The sequence below is a fragment of the Culex pipiens genome, chromosome 3, assembly GCF_016801865.2.
Source record: "Culex pipiens pallens isolate TS chromosome 3, TS_CPP_V2, whole genome shotgun sequence".
NCBI lineage: Eukaryota > Metazoa > Arthropoda > Insecta > Diptera > Culicidae > Culex > Culex pipiens.
In genome coordinates this window covers 5,230,864-5,250,458 of record NC_068939.1, presented here as the reverse complement: position 1 = coordinate 5,250,458, position 19,595 = coordinate 5,230,864, and the positions used below count along the sequence as shown (strand labels likewise).

General features: G+C 36.5%; 2 protein-coding genes and 1 long non-coding RNA gene across 3 annotated transcripts; all 3 read right to left on the bottom strand.

Annotated features, from left to right (window-relative positions):
• Positions 1-2,817: 2,817 nt before the first annotated feature.
• Positions 2,818-3,850, bottom strand: LOC120422830 (uncharacterized). The gene is made up of 2 exons (XM_039586367.2): positions 3,741-3,850; positions 2,818-3,679 (listed from the first exon to the last, which is right to left on the bottom strand). Exons 1-2 carry the CDS (start codon positions 3,766-3,768, stop codon positions 2,892-2,894), a joined length of 816 nt encoding a protein of 271 aa, XP_039442301.1. The 5' UTR covers positions 3,769-3,850; the 3' UTR covers positions 2,818-2,891.
• A 7,018-nt stretch (positions 3,851-10,868) lies between these two features.
• On the bottom strand, positions 10,869-14,216 carry LOC128093417 (uncharacterized). Its single transcript, XR_008212444.1, has 2 exons — positions 13,945-14,216; positions 10,869-10,971 (listed from the first exon to the last, which is right to left on the bottom strand). It is a non-coding gene; the product is annotated as an uncharacterized LOC128093417 (long non-coding RNA).
• Positions 14,217-16,442: 2,226 nt separating this feature from the next.
• Positions 16,443-17,516, bottom strand: LOC120422842 (uncharacterized). Its single transcript, XM_039586386.2, has 2 exons — positions 17,371-17,516; positions 16,443-17,303 (listed from the first exon to the last, which is right to left on the bottom strand). Exons 1-2 carry the CDS (start codon positions 17,378-17,380, stop codon positions 16,492-16,494), a joined length of 822 nt encoding a protein of 273 aa, XP_039442320.1. The 5' UTR covers positions 17,381-17,516; the 3' UTR covers positions 16,443-16,491.
• Positions 17,517-19,595: the final 2,079 nt, after the last annotated feature.

Genomic DNA, 19,595 nt, shown 5'->3' with positions numbered 1-19,595 from the left:
TTAACTGTTCATTTCTGAAGAAATATTTGAATATTGAAAACGAAATAATTCAAACCTTTTTGCTTTCTTTCTTTTTCAAGGGAAAACCACGAATAGAAAAAATAAAATGCATACCGTTATGGCTTATATCTACACCATACAATCAGTTCTATTTTGTCTTGAATTAATAGGCTTGATCCTGGTTCTGGAAAAGATTCCACCTCCGAAAAGCGGATTTTTTGTAATTAATTTCAAGGGGTTAAGCAGTTGAGATTTGCATTCCTATGTCATTTGCCTCTGTATTATTTTAAAAATTTCTGGTGTCGTTGCTGGTCATATTTTTGTATCTTGAAATTCTATAAAAATCTGAAATAAACAAATTTGTATTATTTGGTGACCATTAATTACTTGGAAACTACCAAAACAAACCTGGAAATGACAGTTGAATAAGGTTGAACCTCTGGTGTAAATGTTCAAGCCTACCTTGATACCATGACTGACCTGACTTTATTTATGGACAAATAAAGTCAAGTCGGTCTCTTTGTGAAAATTCCACAAATTTAGCTTCAAATTTATGATAGTGGTGTTTTTTAGACTGATATCGAAATAACTGTATAAAAAATTAGATCGAAAATTTTGGTTTAGAATGAGAAAAATGGTGAAACTTTTTTTGGGCTTCTCACAGCGTTATCTCAGCACTCACTTTTTACATATGGGACGGACTAGATTAGAGCGGCAGTAAACTGCCGCTCAAATCAAGTCCGTCCCATATGTAATTTCGTCAATTTTTAGTTAATGATGCAGATGCAGCTTGGTCCAAAATCATGTAAACTATCAGAAAAACTTATAAAATATAGTAGTTTATTCCAGAAAACTGGAGAAAATTTCATTTTTTCGTAAAATCCTAACACGTAGCTTTATGTGCGGGACAAATTTGTCTTGCGTTTTTCTCGGCTTGCTGTTTTTACATATGGGACGGACTAGATTAGAGCGACAGTAAAAGATCTTGTCTGAAAAGTCTGATTTAGATTTTTATTTAATTAAATGTAATTTTAAATAACACGGATAACTCTTTCACAGATCTTAAAGCACAGTGATAGTTCAACAAAGCCACAATCATGAATCTCTACACCGGACAGCCGGAATCCGACGATAGTTGCGTCGCCACAGACCTGGAGCAGCGCTACAAAATGTTCCTGGCCGAAGGATTTACGCCGGCGGAGGCCGCCCGAGAAGCCAAAGAAATCATCAAATTCGAATGGCTGGTGGACCAGGGCCGGGACCAGGACCAAGCCGCGCTGCTGGTGCAGATGCCGTTGCGTTCGCTGATGATGACCACGTTCTCGCAGAAACCCGCCGACCTGGGCTATCCGGCGCGCGTTCAATGGCTGCTGGACCGGGGACTCTACACCTACGAAGAGGCCACCGTGTTTGCCTTTCAAAAGTTTGACTTTTTGGTGGTGATGCACGACGAGGTGGAATTGGCCGCAGGGCGGCAGCACCGGATTCAGGACTATTTCTTCGGGAATCGACGTAACGTGCAGGCTAAAAGGAAGAGTACTTTTCACCCGCAGTTTGGGGAATCATTTGGAGCGCCGGTGGCAAAGGTGGCCGCGGTGAGGCCCACGTTCCGGGATATGGTTTCGCCGGAGATTGCTAGCGAGATTGCGTTATTTAGGAGCCAGCCGGTGCTAACGTTGCCATTTCCGAATAGTGGCAACCTGGACCGACTGTTGAAGGCGCCGAGTCCTAAGCCGGAAGAGGCGCCACCGGTTGCGATTGCTGTACCTGAACCTGAACCTACGCCAAGCAGTAGCAAGGGTCCGGCAAAGAAAGATATCATTGTTCCTGTGGTGGCCAAAACGAAAAAGGCCGCTCCGATCGCCAAACCTGCCTTCAAGTGGTCCTGGAAGGGAGCACGTGCCAACTTGGGTGCCGTTCCAGCAGGTTTTGGACAGGATGACGAGGAAACTGCATCTGTATCCACAGTCACTGGACCGAAAGTACCTAAAGCAGACCAAGCGAGTCCCGTCCCAGACATTCCCAAAGTATTCAACGTCCCACCACCACCGCTGCCAGTTCCACCTCCACCGAATTCACAGACCTTGGATCCAGCGCTGCTAACGCAACCTGTTTTTACTTGGGCGTGTCCCATCGTGGTGCCACCAACCGTCGTCGAGAAAGCCACCGTGGTCACCCCGGAGGTCGAAGTCTTCGCAGAACCGCCACCACTTCCTCCAGAACAGCCCAAACCACCGGAGCCCGAGCCGGAACCGGTTTTCAAAATCGCGACTATTACGACCGGACCAACGAAACCGCCAGCGGACCCAACCAAGTACTCCTGGGTTAATCCGGCCATAAGTGAAAAGCCCAAAGCCGAAGAAGCACCACGTCCGATTCCGTCGCTAGCGGCTGTTCCGGACAACAGTTCCGCCCCGAAAAGCGCCACCACTGCGGCGAACCTCAAGTGGTCCTCAACGATTCCAACCATCAACACCCGGGCTGGTAATAACATCGTGATTACGCCCACCCCAGACGACAACCTCAAATGGAATCAACCTGCAACTCAAGCTGCTCCAGAGGAACCGAAAACAAGTGACGAATTCAGTCTCAGCTGGGACAAGGCTTGGGGCGAGGCGACGTCGAGTGGTGGAACGAGTCGATGGGCCAATTTCAAACCGGTCGAGGGCGTCGAGGAGGATCCGGACAATCCCTACGGAGTGCCACTGCTGAACAGGCAGAGCGCTTCGCAACCCGCAAGGAGCACCAGTCCGACCAATAAAGTTGAAGATTTGTACGCGATGCTGAATCGGTTCGATGGGAAGTAGCGGCGATCTGTTCAATAAATTCATTTTATTTACTTAGTTCAGCGTACCTGTCTTTACTGCATGAGATATTACATTCCGTTGAGTTCAGTCCGCGGCCTGGAAGTTAATCAAGCTGTCCGTCGCTTGATCTTCGTGGAAGAAGCTATTACTGAGTTCGTCGTATCTCTGGTCCATCAAAGCGTCCACCGAGTCGGCCGCTCGACAACTCCCCGGATCGTAACCAGCCTCGTAGTTTAGTTCTTCAACTTTGGGCGGTTCCCGAACCTTTTGCAAGGCTTTGTTCTGCTTCTTGCTACGATTCTTGACCTTTTTCTTCTTCGGCGCAGCACCCAACGGAATCACCTGCATTCGACTAGGATCAGCCACCTTGGCTCCGTAGTAAAACGCCTGCCTCTCGGACACGGTCGGCTCCTTCATGCGCCAGCCCTGGAAGCGCACGTTCCTTATCATCTTCTGCAGCGTCGAAACGCCGGCACGGTCCCGCACCAGCAGCAGCATGTAACCGGCCACCAGCATCTGGGACGCAATCTGGGGCCGGGGCACACCGATATGGTCCAGATCGGCCACGCACTTTAGCAGATAGGCTTGGAATTGCTGGTAGAACGTCTCGTCGAACCACCGCTCCGGATATTGACGAATCGAAATGCGCAGCGGGAACGGAGCGACCAGCAGCGTCCGGTCGGTGTCGTCACGCCGGAAGAATTGAATGGCCGTGCAGTACTGGAGCCGGGAGATCTGTTGGGCTTCGTATTCGAGAAAGCCGCTGGCCAGCAGCAGACGGCAGAGCTGGGCCATTTCCGCCGGGGAGGAGTCCGGTTCCCGTTGACGGACCAGCGAGGGAATTAGAGATGGACCGGCGGCGTAGTGGGGTCCTGGAGGGGGTTGTGTTGGTTGTCATGTGAGCGTTTAGGGTTTATTTATCCGTATTCTTACCGGAATTTGAGATTCGAGACTGGTCCATGATGGTAGGAGTTCCGTAGCAAAGATTGGTGCTAAAATGACAGCTGATTTTAGGTCTATTCCCGTACTTGCAGAATTGCAGAATTTCTGCAGCTTCTGCAGAATTCTGCAGCCAGCATAAGTCACTTTTTTGCAGCACGTTCCCGTACTTTTTTGCAGCACGTACTCGCTCTCTTCATCTCTCTCTTTTGCAGAAGTTCTGCAAGGAGAGAAGCCGCAAAACTTTTGCCTGGGTAGCGCGTTCCACTACTTTTTCTGCAATGTTGTACACAGTTGAGTGGATTTACTCAAATTGGGTATTGAAGTTTTTTTTAATTATCAAAACAATTAAAAAATGGATTGACAAAAATTGTAATTGAAAGAAGTTTACCTCTAGAACGGGGACTTATTTTTTATGCAAATCAACATTTTATCTAAAAAATCAAGCATGTACCATTTATTAAACTAGAAATTAATAATGCTTAGGTAGACATTTTATATTAGAAACAACTCAAAACTTTTACATTAGGTAAACAATTTAAGAAATGAGAATGGCAGGTACGTTTAAAAAACATAATTAAAAAAATAAAAAGGTTTAATATAGAAGGTAAATTTATATAGACCATAAATACATGTTTTAATAGCAAAATGTTTGAAAGATAACATAAATAAATTATGATTGGATTTCACATCGAAGAACAACGGTGACGCAGCGAAATTGACAAATAAAAAAAAATGAATCACAAACTCTACAATTTCGAAACTCATAATTTATAAATCTGAAAATTAAGAAATTCGTGATTAAAAATATAAAAAAAAAAAATTTCAAATTGAGAAACTTGAAAAAAATAAATCAGATATTAGAGAAATTTAAAAATGCAAATATTTATTTCTGAACAAAAAAAAACAATAAATCAGAAATTCAAAGCATGATAATTCAAATAATTAAAAATTAAACATTGAAAATTTCAAAAACATCTTAATTTTCAAAATCTGAAATAAAAAATAAAGGTTTCTAACTTAAAAGTTCCTAAACTTAAAAATTCAAATATTTTTAAATTCGACATAAATGAATCAAAAGTTTGATTTTTTCAAAGTTCAGAACACCAAAAATCCAAAAGTTACAATTTAAAAAAATTATAAAAAATTAAGAAACTAAAAAAACTAAAATAAGTAAAATTTTAAAATTCTGTACATAAAATAATGAAAACTCAAATATTAAAAACATAGAAACAGTTCGTACTCTATTTTCCGAAGAACTCGTTAAAATGTTCAATCTCTAAATCCTCTAAACCTGATTTTCTAACGACTCCAAAAAAATGTACTTTTTGTGATTCGAGATGGCGCATTTAAGAATTTCCGAATTTTAGAATTTAAACTTCCTAAAATTTAAGAATTCAACTAAATTACATCACATTTTTTGGTTCAAATAAGAATACAAATTGGTAGCACCGTTAAAGGTACAAATTATTATTTGGCAATTAAATTTACCTATTAGTTAAACACACATATTTAGTCTATTCAAAAAGTTATCATTTTAACACTAAAAAATATCGCTATATCATTTACATTAATGAACTAAGCATGAAATCGTTAACACAAAAAATCGTTCTCAATAAAACCAGACATAAAAAACTAATTACCCAAAAAAATCATCAATTCAAAATATACAAACGTCTCTTCAAAAGACTAATTCGATTTAGTGATAATAAAACAAAAAAAATATTACAACTAATAATAAAATGCTTGATTTCACCAAAATTGCAAACTTTATGTAAGCGTGTACTCAACATCCATCACACCAACTTGCAGTCACTTTTCAACAAGAAAGAAAAGAGAGAGCTTGCAGAAAAGTACGGGAACGGTTTTGCTGCAACTTCTGTCTCTCTCATTGCAGAAGTTCTGCCTGGGAAAAAAGTTACTTATGTTGCAGAAAAGTACGGGAACGCTCTGCTGCCGATTTCGTGCAGAATTGCAGAATTCTGCAGTACGGGAATAGACCTTTTGTTTGTTTTTTTTTTTGCAGTATTTATCTCGCCCAGCAAAATGAAGTCGATAATGTAGTCGGTTTCGATGAGAAAAAGTGGAAAATGTGGTCTAAAAATAGCGACGCCACGCACGCAAAGCCGACATTAGTCTTTTAAGACTTAAAATTAGGCTTTATCGAACCTAACCGTGTTAAGTCTTTTTAAGCCTAATGATGGGTTAGTCTTTAAAAGACTAGTTTCGTTTTAGTACGAAAAAGCCTAAATTTTAGGCTTTATGTTATCGTCAAAAAGCCTAAATTTTAGTCTTTTTCGAGAATGCGAGGGGATCAGAGCGGACATAATCCAAGATGGCGGAACTTGATTAAGACTTATTTTTAGGCCTAAAAAGACTTATTTAAAGGTTTAAAAGACTAATTTTTAGGCTTTTGCAGGAAATGGGAGGGGTCAAAGCGGACAAAATCCAAGATGGCGGAACTTGATTAAGACTTATTTTTAGGCCTAAAAAGACTTATTTAAAGGTTTAAAAGACTAATTTTTAGGCTTTTGCAAGAAATGGGAGGAGTCAAAGCGGACAAAATCCAAGATGGCGGAACTTGATTAAGACTTATTTTTAGGCTTAAAAAGACTTATTTATAGGTTTAAAAGACTAATTTTTAGGCTTTTGCAGGAAATGGGAGCGGTCAAAGCGGACAAAATCCAAGATGGCGGAACTTGATTAAGACTTATTTTTAGGCTTAAAAAGACTTATTTAAAGGTTTAAAAGACTAATATTTAGGCTTTTGCAGGAAATGGGAGCGGTCAAAGCGGACAAAATCCAAGATGGCGGAACATGATTAAGACTTATTTTTAGGCTTAAAAAGACTTATTTATAGGTTTAAAAGACTAATTTTTAGGCTTTTGCAGGAAATGGGAGCGGTCAAAGCGGACAAAATCCAAAATGGCGGAACTTAATTAAGACTTATTTTTAGGCTTAAAAAGACTTATTTATAGATTTAAAAGACTAATTTTTAGGCTTTTGCAGGAAATGGGAGCGGTCAAAGCGGACAAAATCCAAGATGGCGGAACTTGATTAAGACTTATTTTTAGGCTTAAAAAGACTCATTTAAAGGTTTAAAAGACTAATATTTAGGCTTTTGCAGGAAATGGGAGCGGTCAAAGCGGACAAAATCCAAAATGGCGGAACTTAATTAAGACTTATTTTTAGGCTTAAAAAGACTTATTTATAGGTTTAAAAGACTAATTTTTAGGCTTTTGCAGGAAATGGGAGCGGTCAAAGCGGACAAAATCCAAGATGGCGGAACTTGATTAAGACTTATTTTTAGGCTTAAAAAGACTTATTTATAGGTTTAAAAGACTAATTTTTAGGCTTTTGCAGGAAATGGGAGCGGTCAAAGCGGACAAAATCCAAGATGGCGGAACATGATTAAGACTTATTTTTAGGCTTAAAAAGACTTATTTATAGGTTTAAAAGACTAATTTTTAGGCTTTTGCAGGAAATGGGAGCGGTCAAAGCGGACAAAATCCAAAATGGCGGAACTTAATTAAGACTTATTTTTAGGCTTAAAAAGACTTATTTATAGATTTAAAAGACTAATTTTTAGGCTTTTGCAGGAAATGGGAGCGGTCAAAGCGGACAAAATCCAAGATGGCGGAACTTGATTAAGACTTATTTTTAGGCTTAAAAAGACTCATTTAAAGGTTTAAAAGACTAATATTTAGGCTTTTGCAGGAAATGGGAGCGGTCAAAGCGGACAAAATCCAAAATGGCGGAACTTAATTAAGACTTATTTTTAGGCTTAAAAAGACTTATTTATAGGTTTAAAAGACTAATATTTAGGCTTTTGCAGGAAATGGGAGCGGTCAAAGCGGACAAAATCTAAGATGGCGGAACTTGATTAAGACTTATTTTTAGGCTTAAAAAGACTTATTTATAGGTTTAAAAGACTAATATTTAGGCTTTTGCAGGAAATGGGAGCGGTCAAAGCGGACAAAATCTAAGATGGCGGAACTTGATTAAGACTTATTTTTAGGCTTAAAAAGACTTATTTAAAGGTTTAAAAGACTAATTTTTAGGCTTTTGCAGGAAATGGGAGCGGTCAAAGCGGACAAAATCCAAGATGGCGGAACTTGATTAAGACTTATTTTTAGGCTTAAAAAGACTTATTTAAAGGTTTAAAAGACTAATATTTAGGCTTTTGCAGGAAATGGAAGCGGTCAAAGCGGACAAAATCCAAGATGGCGGAACTTGATTAAGACTTATTTTTAGGCTTAAAAAGACTTATTTATAGGTTTAAAAGACTAATTTTTAGGCTTTTGCAGGAAATGGGAGCGGTCAAAGCGGACAAAATCCAAGATGGCGGAACTTGATTAAGACTTATTTTTAGGCTTAAAAAGACTTATTTAAAGGTTTAAAAGACTAATATTTAGGCTTTTGCAGGAAATGGGAGCGGTCAAAGCGGACAAAATCCAAGATGGCGGAACTTGATTAAGACTTATTTTTAGGCTTAAAAAGACTTATTTATAGGTTTAAAAGACTAATTTTTAGGCTTTTGCAGGAAATGGGAGCGGTCAAAGCGGACAAAATCCAAGATGGCGGAACTTGATTAAGACTTATTTTTAGGCTTAAAAAGACTTATTTATAGGTTTAAAAGACTAATTTTTAGGCTTTTGCAGGAAATGGGAGCGGTCAAAGCGGACAAAATCCAAGATGGCGGAACTTGATTAAGACTTATTTTTAGGCTTAAAAAGACTTATTTATAGGTTTAAAAGACTAATTTTTAGGCTTTTGCAGGAAATGGGAGCGGTCAAAGCGGACAAAATCCAAGATGGCGGAACTTGATTAAGACTTATTTTTAGGCTTAAAAAGACTTATTTATAGGTTTAAAAGACTAATTTTTAGGCTTTTGCAGGAAATGGAAGCGGTCAAAGCGGACAAAATCCAAGATGGCGGAACTTGATTAAGACTTATTTTTAGGCTTAAAAAGACTTATTTATAGGTTTAAAAGACTAATTTTTAGGCTTTTGCAGGAAATGGGAGCGGTCAAAGCGGACAAAATCCAAGATGGCGGAACATGATTAAGACTTATTTTTAGGCTTAAAAAGACTTATTTATAGGTTTAAAAGACTAATTTTTAGGCTTTTGCAGGAAATGGGAGCGGTCAAAGCGGACAAAATCCAAAATGGCGGAACTTAATTAAGACTTATTTTTAGGCTTAAAAAGACTTATTTATAGATTTAAAAGACTAATTTTTAGGCTTTTGCAGGAAATGGGAGCGGTCAAAGCGGACAAAATCCAAGATGGCGGAACTTGATTAAGACTTATTTTTAGGCTTAAAAAGACTCATTTAAAGGTTTAAAAGACTAATATTTAGGCTTTTGCAGGAAATGGGAGCGGTCAAAGCGGACAAAATCCAAGATGGCGGAACTTGATTAAGACTTATTTTTAGGCTTAAAAAGACTTATTTATAGGTTTAAAAGACTAATTTTTAGGCTTTTGCAGGAAATGGGAGCGGTCAAAGCGGACAAAATCCAAGATGGCGGAACATGATTAAGACTTATTTTTAGGCTTAAAAAGACTTATTTATAGGTTTAAAAGACTAATTTTTAGGCTTTTGCAGGAAATGGGAGCGGTCAAAGCGGACAAAATCCAAGATGGCGGAACATGATTAAGACTTATTTTTAGGCTTAAAAAGACTCATTTAAAGGTTTAAAAGACTAATATTTAGGCTTTTGCAGGAAATGGGAGCGGTCAAAGCGGACAAAATCCAAAATGGCGGAACTTAATTAAGACTTATTTTTAGGCTTAAAAAGACTTATTTATAGGTTTAAAAGACTAATATTTAGGCTTTTGCAGGAAATGGGAGCGGTCAAAGCGGACAAAATCTAAGATGGCGGAACTTGATTAAGACTTATTTTTAGGCTTAAAAAGACTTATTTATAGGTTTAAAAGACTAATTTTTAGGCTTTTGCAGGAAATGGGAGCGGTCAAAGCGGACAAAATCCAAGATGGCGGAACATGATTAAGACTTATTTTTAGGCTTAAAAAGACTTATTTATAGGTTTAAAAGACTAATTTTTAGGCTTTTGCAGGAAATGGGAGCGGTCAAAGCGGACAAAATCCAAGATGGCGGAACATGATTAAGACTTATTTTTAGGCTTAAAAAGACTCATTTAAAGGTTTAAAAGACTAATATTTAGGCTTTTGCAGGAAATGGGAGCGGTCAAAGCGGACAAAATCCAAAATGGCGGAACTTAATTAAGACTTATTTTTAGGCTTAAAAAGACTTATTTATAGGTTTAAAAGACTAATTTTTAGGCTTTTGCAGGAAATGGGAGCGGTCAAAGCGGACAAAATCCAAGATGGCGGAACTTGATTAAGACTTATTTTTAGGCTTAAAAAGACTTATTTATAGGTTTAAAAGACTAATTTTTAGGCTTTTGCAGGAAATGGGAGCGGTCAAAGCGGACAAAATCCAAGATGGCGGAACTTGATTAAGACTTATTTTTAGGCTTAAAAAGACTTATTTATAGGTTTAAAGACTAATTTTTAGGCTTTTGCAGGAAATGGGAGCGATCAAAGCGGACAAAATCCAAGATGGCGGAACTTGATTAAGACTTATTTTTAGGCTTAAAAAGACTTATTTATAGGTTTAAAAGACTAATTTTTAGGCTTTTGCAGGAAATGGGAGCGGTCAAAGCGGACAAAATCCAAGATGGCGGAACTTGATTAAGACTTATTTTTAGGCTTAAAAAGACTTATTTATAGGTTTAAAAGACTAATATTTAGGCTTTTGCAGGAAATGGGAGCGGTCAAAGCGGACAAAATCCAAAATGGCGGAACTTAATTAAGACTTATTTTTAGGCTTAAAAAGACTTATTTATAGGTTTAAAAGACTAATATTTAGGCTTTTGCAGGAAATGGGAGCGGTCAAAGCGGACAAAATCCAAGATGGCGGAACTTGATTAAGACTTATTTTTAGGCTTAAAAAGACTTATTAATAGGTTTAAAGACTAATTTTTAGGCTTTTGCAGGAAATGGGAGCGATCAAAGCGGACAAAATCCAAGGTGACGGAATACTTATTTTATGCCTGAAAAGCCTAGGGGATAAAAATAGCAGGAATAAACAGTAGAAAATAAAATATTGTTATTTATTATTTAAATATATATAAAAATGTTTTTATTCGGTAATTCGGTAGTTTCGGAATACGACAGATTCACGGATGTGTTCAGCTTTAACCTGAAAATAAAAAAATCAATATTTTGAAGATGAGTTGCGAGAGTTTGATAGTTATTTAAAAATTGGGTGATTTCATTTAAGAGTTTATCTCAGAACTGGATTTGCGTAGTTAGGCAAGTTCGATTTTTAAGAAATTTTTAGAATTTGAGAATTTAAGAATTTAAGAATTTAAGAATTTAAGAATTTAAGAATTTAAGAATTTAAGAATTTAAGAATTTAAGAATTTAAGAATTTAAGAATTTAAGAATTTAAGAATTTAAGAATTTAAGAATTTAAGAATTTAAGAATTTAAGAATTTAAGAATTTATGAATTTAAGAATTTAAGAATTTAAGAATTTAAGAATTTAAGAATTTAAGAATTTAAGAATTTAAGAATTTAAGAATTTAAGAATTTAAGAATTTAAGAATTTAAGAATTTAAGAATTTAAGAATTTAAGAATTTAAGAATTTAAGAATTTAAGAATTTAAGAATTTAAGAATTTAAGAATTTAAGAATTTAAGAATTTAAGAATTTAAGAATTTAAGAATTTAAGAATTTAAGAATTTAAGAATTTAAGAATTTAAGAATTTAAGAATTTAAGAATTTAAGAATTTAAGAATTTAAGAATTTAAGAATTTAAGAATTTAAGAATTTAAGAATTTAAGAATTTAAGAATTTAAGAATTTAAGAATTTAAGAATTTAAGAATTTAAGAATTTAAGAATTTAAGAATTTAAGAATTTAAGAATTTAAGAATTTAAGAATTTAAGAATTTAAGAATTTAAGAATTTAAGAATTTAAGAAGTTAAGAATTTAAGAATTTAAGAATTTAAGAATTTAAGAATTTAAGAATTTAAGAATTTAAGAATTTAAGAATTTAAGAATTTAAGAATTTAAGAATTTAAGAATTTAAGAATTTAAGAATTTAAGAATTTAAGAATTTAAGAATTTAAGAATTTAAGAATTTAAGAATTTAAGAATTTAAGAATTTAAGAATTTAAGAATTTAAGAATTTAAGAATTTAAGAATTTAAGAATTTTGGAATTTTGGAATTTTGTAATTTTAGAATTTTGGAATTTTTAAATTTTTAAATTTCTGAATTTTTCTATTTTTGCATTTTTGAATTTTTGAATTTTTTAATTTTTGAATTTTTAAATTTTTAAATTTTTGAATTTTTGAATTTTTGAATTTTTGAATTTTTGAATTTTTGAATTTTTGAATTTTTGAATTTTTGAATTTTAGAATTTTAGAATTTTAGAATTTTAGAATTTTTGAATTTTTGAATTTTTGAATTTTTAAATTTTTAAATTTTAGAATTTTTGAGTTTTTAAATTTTAGAATTTTAGAATTTTGGAATTTTAGAATTTTATAATTTTAGAATTTAAGAATTTTAAAATTTTAGAATTTTAGAATTTTGAAATTTTAAAATTTTAGAATTTTAGAATTTTAGAATTTAAGAATTTTAAAATTTTAGAATTTTAGAATTTTGAAATTTTAAAATTTTAGAATTTTAGAATTTTAGAATTTTAGAATTCTAGAATTTTAGAATTTTAGAATTTTAGAATTTTAGAATTTTAGAATTTTAGAATTTTAGAATTTTAGAATTTTAGAATTTTAGAATTTTAGAATTTTAGAATTTTAGAATTTTAGAATTTTAGAATTTTAGAATTTTAGAATTTTAGAATTTTAGAATTTTAGAATTTTAGAATTTTAGAATTTTAGAATTTTAGAATTTTAGAATTTTAGAATTTTAGAATTTTAGAATTTTAGAATTTTAGAATTTTAGAATTGGGTCCTAAAATGAAGCTTAGATTGCTGATATTATTGTTTACAGCGATAAAGCTTATTTTTCTGAGTACAATGACCCATTGCACGACCACAAAGAGTTAAAAATTGATTTTTGAATCAATTTTGAAAAATTAACCCCGCGGTCCTTCTTGACAGAAAAGCTCCTACTTGACAGCTCTTTCCAAGGGGACCATAGTTGATCCATCGAAAAAATGTTGTCTTGACAAAAATAAATTTTTGCGTTAAAATGAAAAAAAGTGATCAGGAATGGTTTTTAATCGTGTTTTTTACCGTTGTACATAAAAAATTACATAGGGCTTTAGTACCCAATTTTAGAATTTTAGAATTTTAGAATTTTAGAATTTTAGAATTTTAGAATTTTAGAATTTTAGAATTTTAGAATTTTAGAATTTTAGAATTTTAGAATTTTAGAATTTTAGAATTTTAGAATTTTTGAATTTTTGAATTTTTGAATTTTTGAATTTTTGATTTTTTAAATTTTTGAATTTTTGAATTTTTAAATTTTTGAATTTTTGAATTTTTGAATTTTAGAATTTTTGAATTTTAGAATTTTCGAATTTTTGAATTTCTTAAATTTTTAATTTTTAAATTTTTAAATTTTTGGATTTTTAAATTTTTGAACACACACACACACACACACACACACACACACACACACACACACACCACTTATTCACTAACACAAACACAACCACAACCTCCATAATTTTCGCTCATAAACACACACACACACACACACACACACACACACACACACACACACACACACACACACACACACACACACACACACACACACACACACACACACACACACACACCACTTATTCACTAACATAAACACAACCACCACCACCATAATTTTCACCGCCACCGTCGGTTGTCCACTCCCGCTTCGTTGCCCTTTTTCGCTTCCACTTTGGATCTAAATCCCCGGCGGATTCATTCCGCGATTTTCTGTCCACACGTCCATTTTCTGTCCACACGTCCATTTTCTGTCCACACGTCCACGCCGTCCACAAAAAAAAGTTGCTTCCCTCCTGCATCCGCAAAAAAAAACACGCCTTCCCGTCTTCCTCCACCGTACCGAGAACCAGAATTTGGGAACCCGGTAAACAGCAGACATTTCGTTCGTCCGCCGTCTCACTCCGGCCGAACCTTCCGGCAGGAAAAACACAAACTTACCTGCAAACTGGCCAAAATCCTGCCCCTGTCCGACGAACAGCAACCACCACCGGCAACTTCAACTTTTTCTGATTTGACATGTCAAATCGTGAACCAAAGTTTGTAGTACAGAAAAGCCTTAAATTTAGTCTTTTTCTAAGTTTTGCACTAAGTTCTAAAAAAAGCCTAAAATTTAGGCCCAAAAAAAGACTAATTTTTAGGCCTTTTTCTGACAATACTGACCGAACTTCAAAAAAGGCTAAAAATAAGTCTTTAAAGACTAATGCCGGTTTTCCGTGCGTCCCTATCGAGAAATTAAAAGTGAGAGTGTGTGCGTGCAACATGGAGTTAAACTTTTCAAAGTGCTATGGTAATCTTCACAGCAACTTCACAGAAAGTTTAACTCCATGTTGCACACACTCTCACTTTTAATTTCTCGATAGAGTTATCTACGTGCGCATGTATTGCGTGTACGTACACGAAAAAGATTGAGGTTAAATTTTGTACCAGCCAGCAAAACAAATGGCGTGCTAGTGTGCGTTAGAGCGGGCTTAGATAACTCTATACTGCCGTTCTACGCATAATTGTCCCATGTTCAAAAAAGTGCAACTGAGAAAAACGCGTTTGAAATTTTTCGACCGATTTCTGTGTTTCTACGCATAATTGTCCCGTGGGTTCCTATTCGCCCTATGTGTCCCTAATTGCCCCAGTTAACAGTTTATCGCCCTTATTTGTGATTCTCTTGCTATACAACAGGTAAACAAGACATAATGCTAAGTAAAACTAATGATTCCGTGTAAGAAAATACTTGGTGGGACAATTATGCGTAGAAGTTCAACGATGGGACAAACAGACTTGGTGTTGTTTTTGATGAGTTTCCGAACAAAGTTCCAGATTTTATGTGTTTTTCTTAAAGTACACATCAGACTAAGGCCGATGCAAATATTTAAAAAAGTTTTTGTCCCTCAGCCCTGGCCGAGGTCAAGGGGGGGGGGGGGGCAAAAAAATAAAAAAAATATAAAAATTTAAATAACAAGCCATAGTCTACACATTTAAATGAAAAATGTGTTTTAAAATGCATTTTACACTTGTTCAGTTGTTTTGCAATCATTAGTTTTCAAAAAATCTAAGATCTGACAAAAACAAAAATTGTATCGAAAAAAAAGATTTTGCATCGAAAATTTTCAAAAAATCTTAAGATTTTTTAATAAACCCAAACATGCTAAAAATGATTTAAAACGCAGAAGAATGTATTTTAATTTGATTTCAGCTGGTTGCACTTGAATTTTCATTAAAATTTTGAAGTTTATTGTAAAAATATTTTTTTTGCCCCCTGATTTTTCGGGCCAATTTCGAAGGGGGGGGTGACAAAAACTTTTAAAAATATTTGTACCAGCCTAAACAAAATTTCATAAATTTTGATTGTTTTTATAAGGCAGGAAAAGGGTAGTCCATTCTGCCCCCAAATGGATTTTAATTTAACACTTCCACCACCAAGCCTCTAAATGATTTTAAGGTTCCGTTGTTGATTGTATACCTTGGTAGTAACATCTAGTATCGTTATAAGCATTGAGCAAACTTTTTCAAACAATCCAACTTTTTAGAAAGCTTATTTAAAAACCTCGAAATAAACAACATTTGCCTGGTTTTTCTAATAAATTTACATTTTTGCTCATAATTCGAAAAATACAATGAATTCAAACGTCGTTTTCGGTATGGTGAAGTTATTTGACGTCCTTTATAAGACCCTTGCCTTACAATTGGTCTAAATCCATTCTAAAGCCCAAAACCAAGGGTGGCCCATTCTGCCCCCCTGGTCCATTCTGCCCCCCCTGCTCCTACTCCAGACTAGATTATCCGAATGTTGGAAAATGTCGAAAAAGTTCACTTCGGATAATCGAATCACATTTTTTTTCTTCTTTATCTCATTTTTGATTGTCGAGCTAAAGTTTGACTTTTAAACTATGCTAAAGTGATTTAAAATTTTGTAATCCAAGAATGGCGATGATGAAATATTAAAAAAAAATGCATTTAAAATGCAACAAGTTGTCTGCCTGTGTGGATCAATCGGACCGCGCACTGGACTCACAATCCAGAGGTTGCCAGTTCGAATCCCGAGGCGGACGCAAAAAATTCTAAGTGTAAATATAGGTATTCGGTGCCCTCTCCCTGTGGCATACCTTCACACTTAGGAGACCCGGGAGGCAGAGTCTTGTCACAAAAAGAACGATACACGCCTGTGGATCCGTTGGCGAAACCGCAAGGTTTAAGAGGGGCACATTAAAAGGTGTTACGTCGATCCGTTCCAGTTGTTATTTAATTTATTTATTAGGCAATCAATTCATCAAATTTGACTAAAATGGGGTTGCAGAACTCGAATTTGAAAACAAGAAAATTGAAAAAAAAATTGTGATTCGATTATCCGAAGTCAGTTTTTCAAAGCTAAAAATATCAAAAAAATTAGAAATTCAAAAATATGTACTTAAGAATTTACTACTACACAAAAACAAAACAAACTATTTCGCACTTTCTACACTCCTTTTTATTTAATATATATTGAAAGGATATTCAAAAACAATAATCCTCGTTGAATTCGGGATCAAAGTCTTCCCCGTACGACTGTTGTTCCTGTATCTGCTGTGGCCCATTCGTTTGGTACCGTCTATCATTTCGACGCTGTCCTTGTCCCCGCTGTTGTCCCTGTGCCTGTCCGCCCCGTCCTCCACGTTTTCCGGGACCTCCCCTTCTTCTTTGCCATCCATGGTTGCGAAACTTGATCAGGATGTTCGGATCGACCCGTTCGTTCCGGGTTGCGTTGAATTCATTGATCTCCGGCTCCGTTACCTCCTTCACCGCCATGCCGTCGTTGGCCAGCAGAGGAATCAAACCGCGCACAAATTCCGCCGTGAACTCATCCTTGGCCAGCACCAGGGCATAACCGTCTGCTTTAATCACTGCCTGCACCCGCGGTCCGTTCGGGCCACTCAACAGCAGTGCCTGTGCGTTCCGATTCATAATGTTTGCCTTCAACGGGTCGAAGTGGTCATTGTGCAAGAACCACTGCCTGGGGTAACCCAACGGACCAAGCCGCACCGGAATCGGACACACGTCTTCCTTCACGGACACCAAGCAGTAAAGCGTAGGATCCTCGGCGATCGCACGCACATCGCCGCGGAGGTATTTTTTGCTCCTCAGGTATCCATCGAAATTGACCTTGGCGGCCTCTCTTGTCGGTCTTGGGTCCCGTTTTTGAACCGTTGACATGTCGAAATCTTTCGGTTCCACCCATCTCAGCCTCTTTTCCTCCTCCTTCAACCTTTGGCGTTCCGTTAATTTTTTCTGCTTCTTTTTGGGCGGCTGTTGAGCAGAACTTGGACCCGCTGATTGGAAAGGCAAAAAAAAAAGTGTTGTTCAAAACCATCCAGTAAATATTCCAATTTATCTAACCTTCCGACATCCTGGCAGGAGTTTTGTTCCGGGACCGGTTCCAATCGTGAATTGGAGTTGTTTTGGCGTCTTTCTTGAAGGTTGAAGGTTGACAATGACGTTTACATTTAGGTCGGGCTTGCACGTTTATCCAACACAACGCACTTTTGGGTAATTTTCATTCACACTCGAGACTTGGCCCCAGTCACGGCGTTCTGGTAGGATTCTAGCAGAGTTCCAACAGAGCTGGTTTCTAGCAGAAATGTTTGGGGCTCGATCGTTTGGCCCATTTGGTGTTCATCTTGAGATCGATGCATCTTGTTTGGAGCGCTCAGTAATCAACTATTCGTGAGCAAACCAGGACTACACGCAAAACGGACATTAGGTATAAATTCCTAATTTTTAGTATTTTTTGAACTTATGTTCTAGCTTGTCAAATTATACCTAAAAATTAGTATTTTTTTCTTCCTAAAATTTAGGATTTTTTTAGAACACTGAAGTACTTCTTAAAAATTCCTAAATTTTAGTATTTTTTTTAGTTCTAAAATTGCGATTCACGTTTTGACAAGTCAAAACAAAATAATTTCGTGGCTGTGAGTTGGTTTTCCGCAGTGCTGCTGAAAACTTAGGAACTTTGGCAAGGTAAGTTTTGTGCAGGAAGAAAAGTGGTTCTCCGGTTCTGCACGGAGAACGGAACCCGGAGCATCCTTATTAGAGGAAGTGTGGCTCGCGTGCTTGTGGAAGAGGAGGAGGAGGAGGACGGAATCTTCTACTCCCGGTTGAATTAAAAAAGCCGCCTCTTCCCTCTCGTGCTCTGGAGGACGGATCTCGGGACGGATATTTGCGGAAGAGCTGAAAAGGGTAAGTATAAACGGACCCCAACCGTGGGGATTGTGCGACCGTGGCGATTGTGTGAATGAAAAATTGTATCGAGTTTGAGTTTGACGAACCAATTTTATATCTTTTTGTGATTTGGTTGGACGTTGCGGGTGTGTGTATGTATGCGTTTGTGAAAGTGTGTGTGTGTGTGTGTGTGTGTGTGTGTGTGTGTGTGTGTGTGTGTGTGTGTGTGTGTGTGTGTGTGTGTGTGTGTGTGTGTGTGTGTGTGTGTGTGTGTGCTCGTGTGTGTATGAGAGACTGAAAGTGAGAGGGTGGGGGTAGAGAAAGAGAGAAAGAAAGAGAAAGTGGGAGAGAGAAGAGGAGAGGGAGAGAAAAAGTGGGAGAGAAGAGGGAGTGAAAGAGAGCGAAAATGGGAAAGGGAGAGAGAAAGTCAAGGAGAAAGTAGAAAGGGAGAGAAAGGGGGAGTTTGTGAGAGAAGGCTGGAGGGGAAGAGCGAAAGAAAATGTGGGAGAGAGATAGGGTGAGGGTAGAGGAAGAGAGAGATAGAAAGTAAGAGAGAGAGAAAGTAGGAGTGAGAGGGGCAAAGATGAAGAAAGAGAGAGATAAGAGATAAAGTTGGAGAGAGAGTAGGAGAGGGAGAGATAGTAGGAGAGGGAGAGAGATAGTAGGAGAGGAAGGGAGAGTAGGAGAGGTAGAGAGAAAGTGGTAAAGAGAGAGGTGAGAAAATATGGGAGAGAAAGAAAGGGAGAGAGGGTAGGAGAGAAAGAGAAAAAGTTGAATTGAGAGGAAGGGAAGAAAGAAAGTTGTGTTTTATGTTAATAAAAATATTAATATCATTTTTTTTTTCTTCTGCCTGCATAAAAAAAGTAAATCTTTCCCAGTTCCCGAGGGGAACACCCTTGAAGAGTATCGGGGCCGGCATTTACAAAGCGGATTCAGTGGCAGTTTCATTCTCAACTTAATGTTAACATGTTAGGGTTAATGTTAACATTCCATAGGTCGCCTCCCTAAGGTGTCGTGATAAGATCCAGTTTGTGACGATACACTACCTTCCCTTTACTAAGCAATCGATTCCAGAAGGGAAAAGATCACCAGTTGTGTTGGTCCGAGACGGGATTTGAACCCCGATCTACCGCTTACGAGGCGGAAGCGTTACCACTGGCCTACGTGGCTCGGTCTTCTGCCTGCATAGCTCTTGGAAAATACCTAATTTAAAAATTAAAATATTGAAATATCAAAATATTAAAATATTAAAATTTTAAAATACTAAAATATTAAAATGTTCTATTCCATAGTTATAAGTAATAATTTTTCGATTGAATTACGATGTAAAACACAGCTGAAAGGAACACCAAAACTCTGTAGTGTACCTAAATGAACTCATTGTAACTTGATTATTCACAAAT

Coding starts and splice junctions, on each gene's coding strand:
- LOC120422830 (XM_039586367.2), bottom strand. CDS start 3,768: ATGGACCAGTCTCGAATCTCAAATTCCG. Junction 3,680..3,740: donor GTCTCGAATCTCAAATTCCG/GTAAGAATACGG, acceptor AACCCCCTCCAG/GACCCCACTACGCCGCCGGT.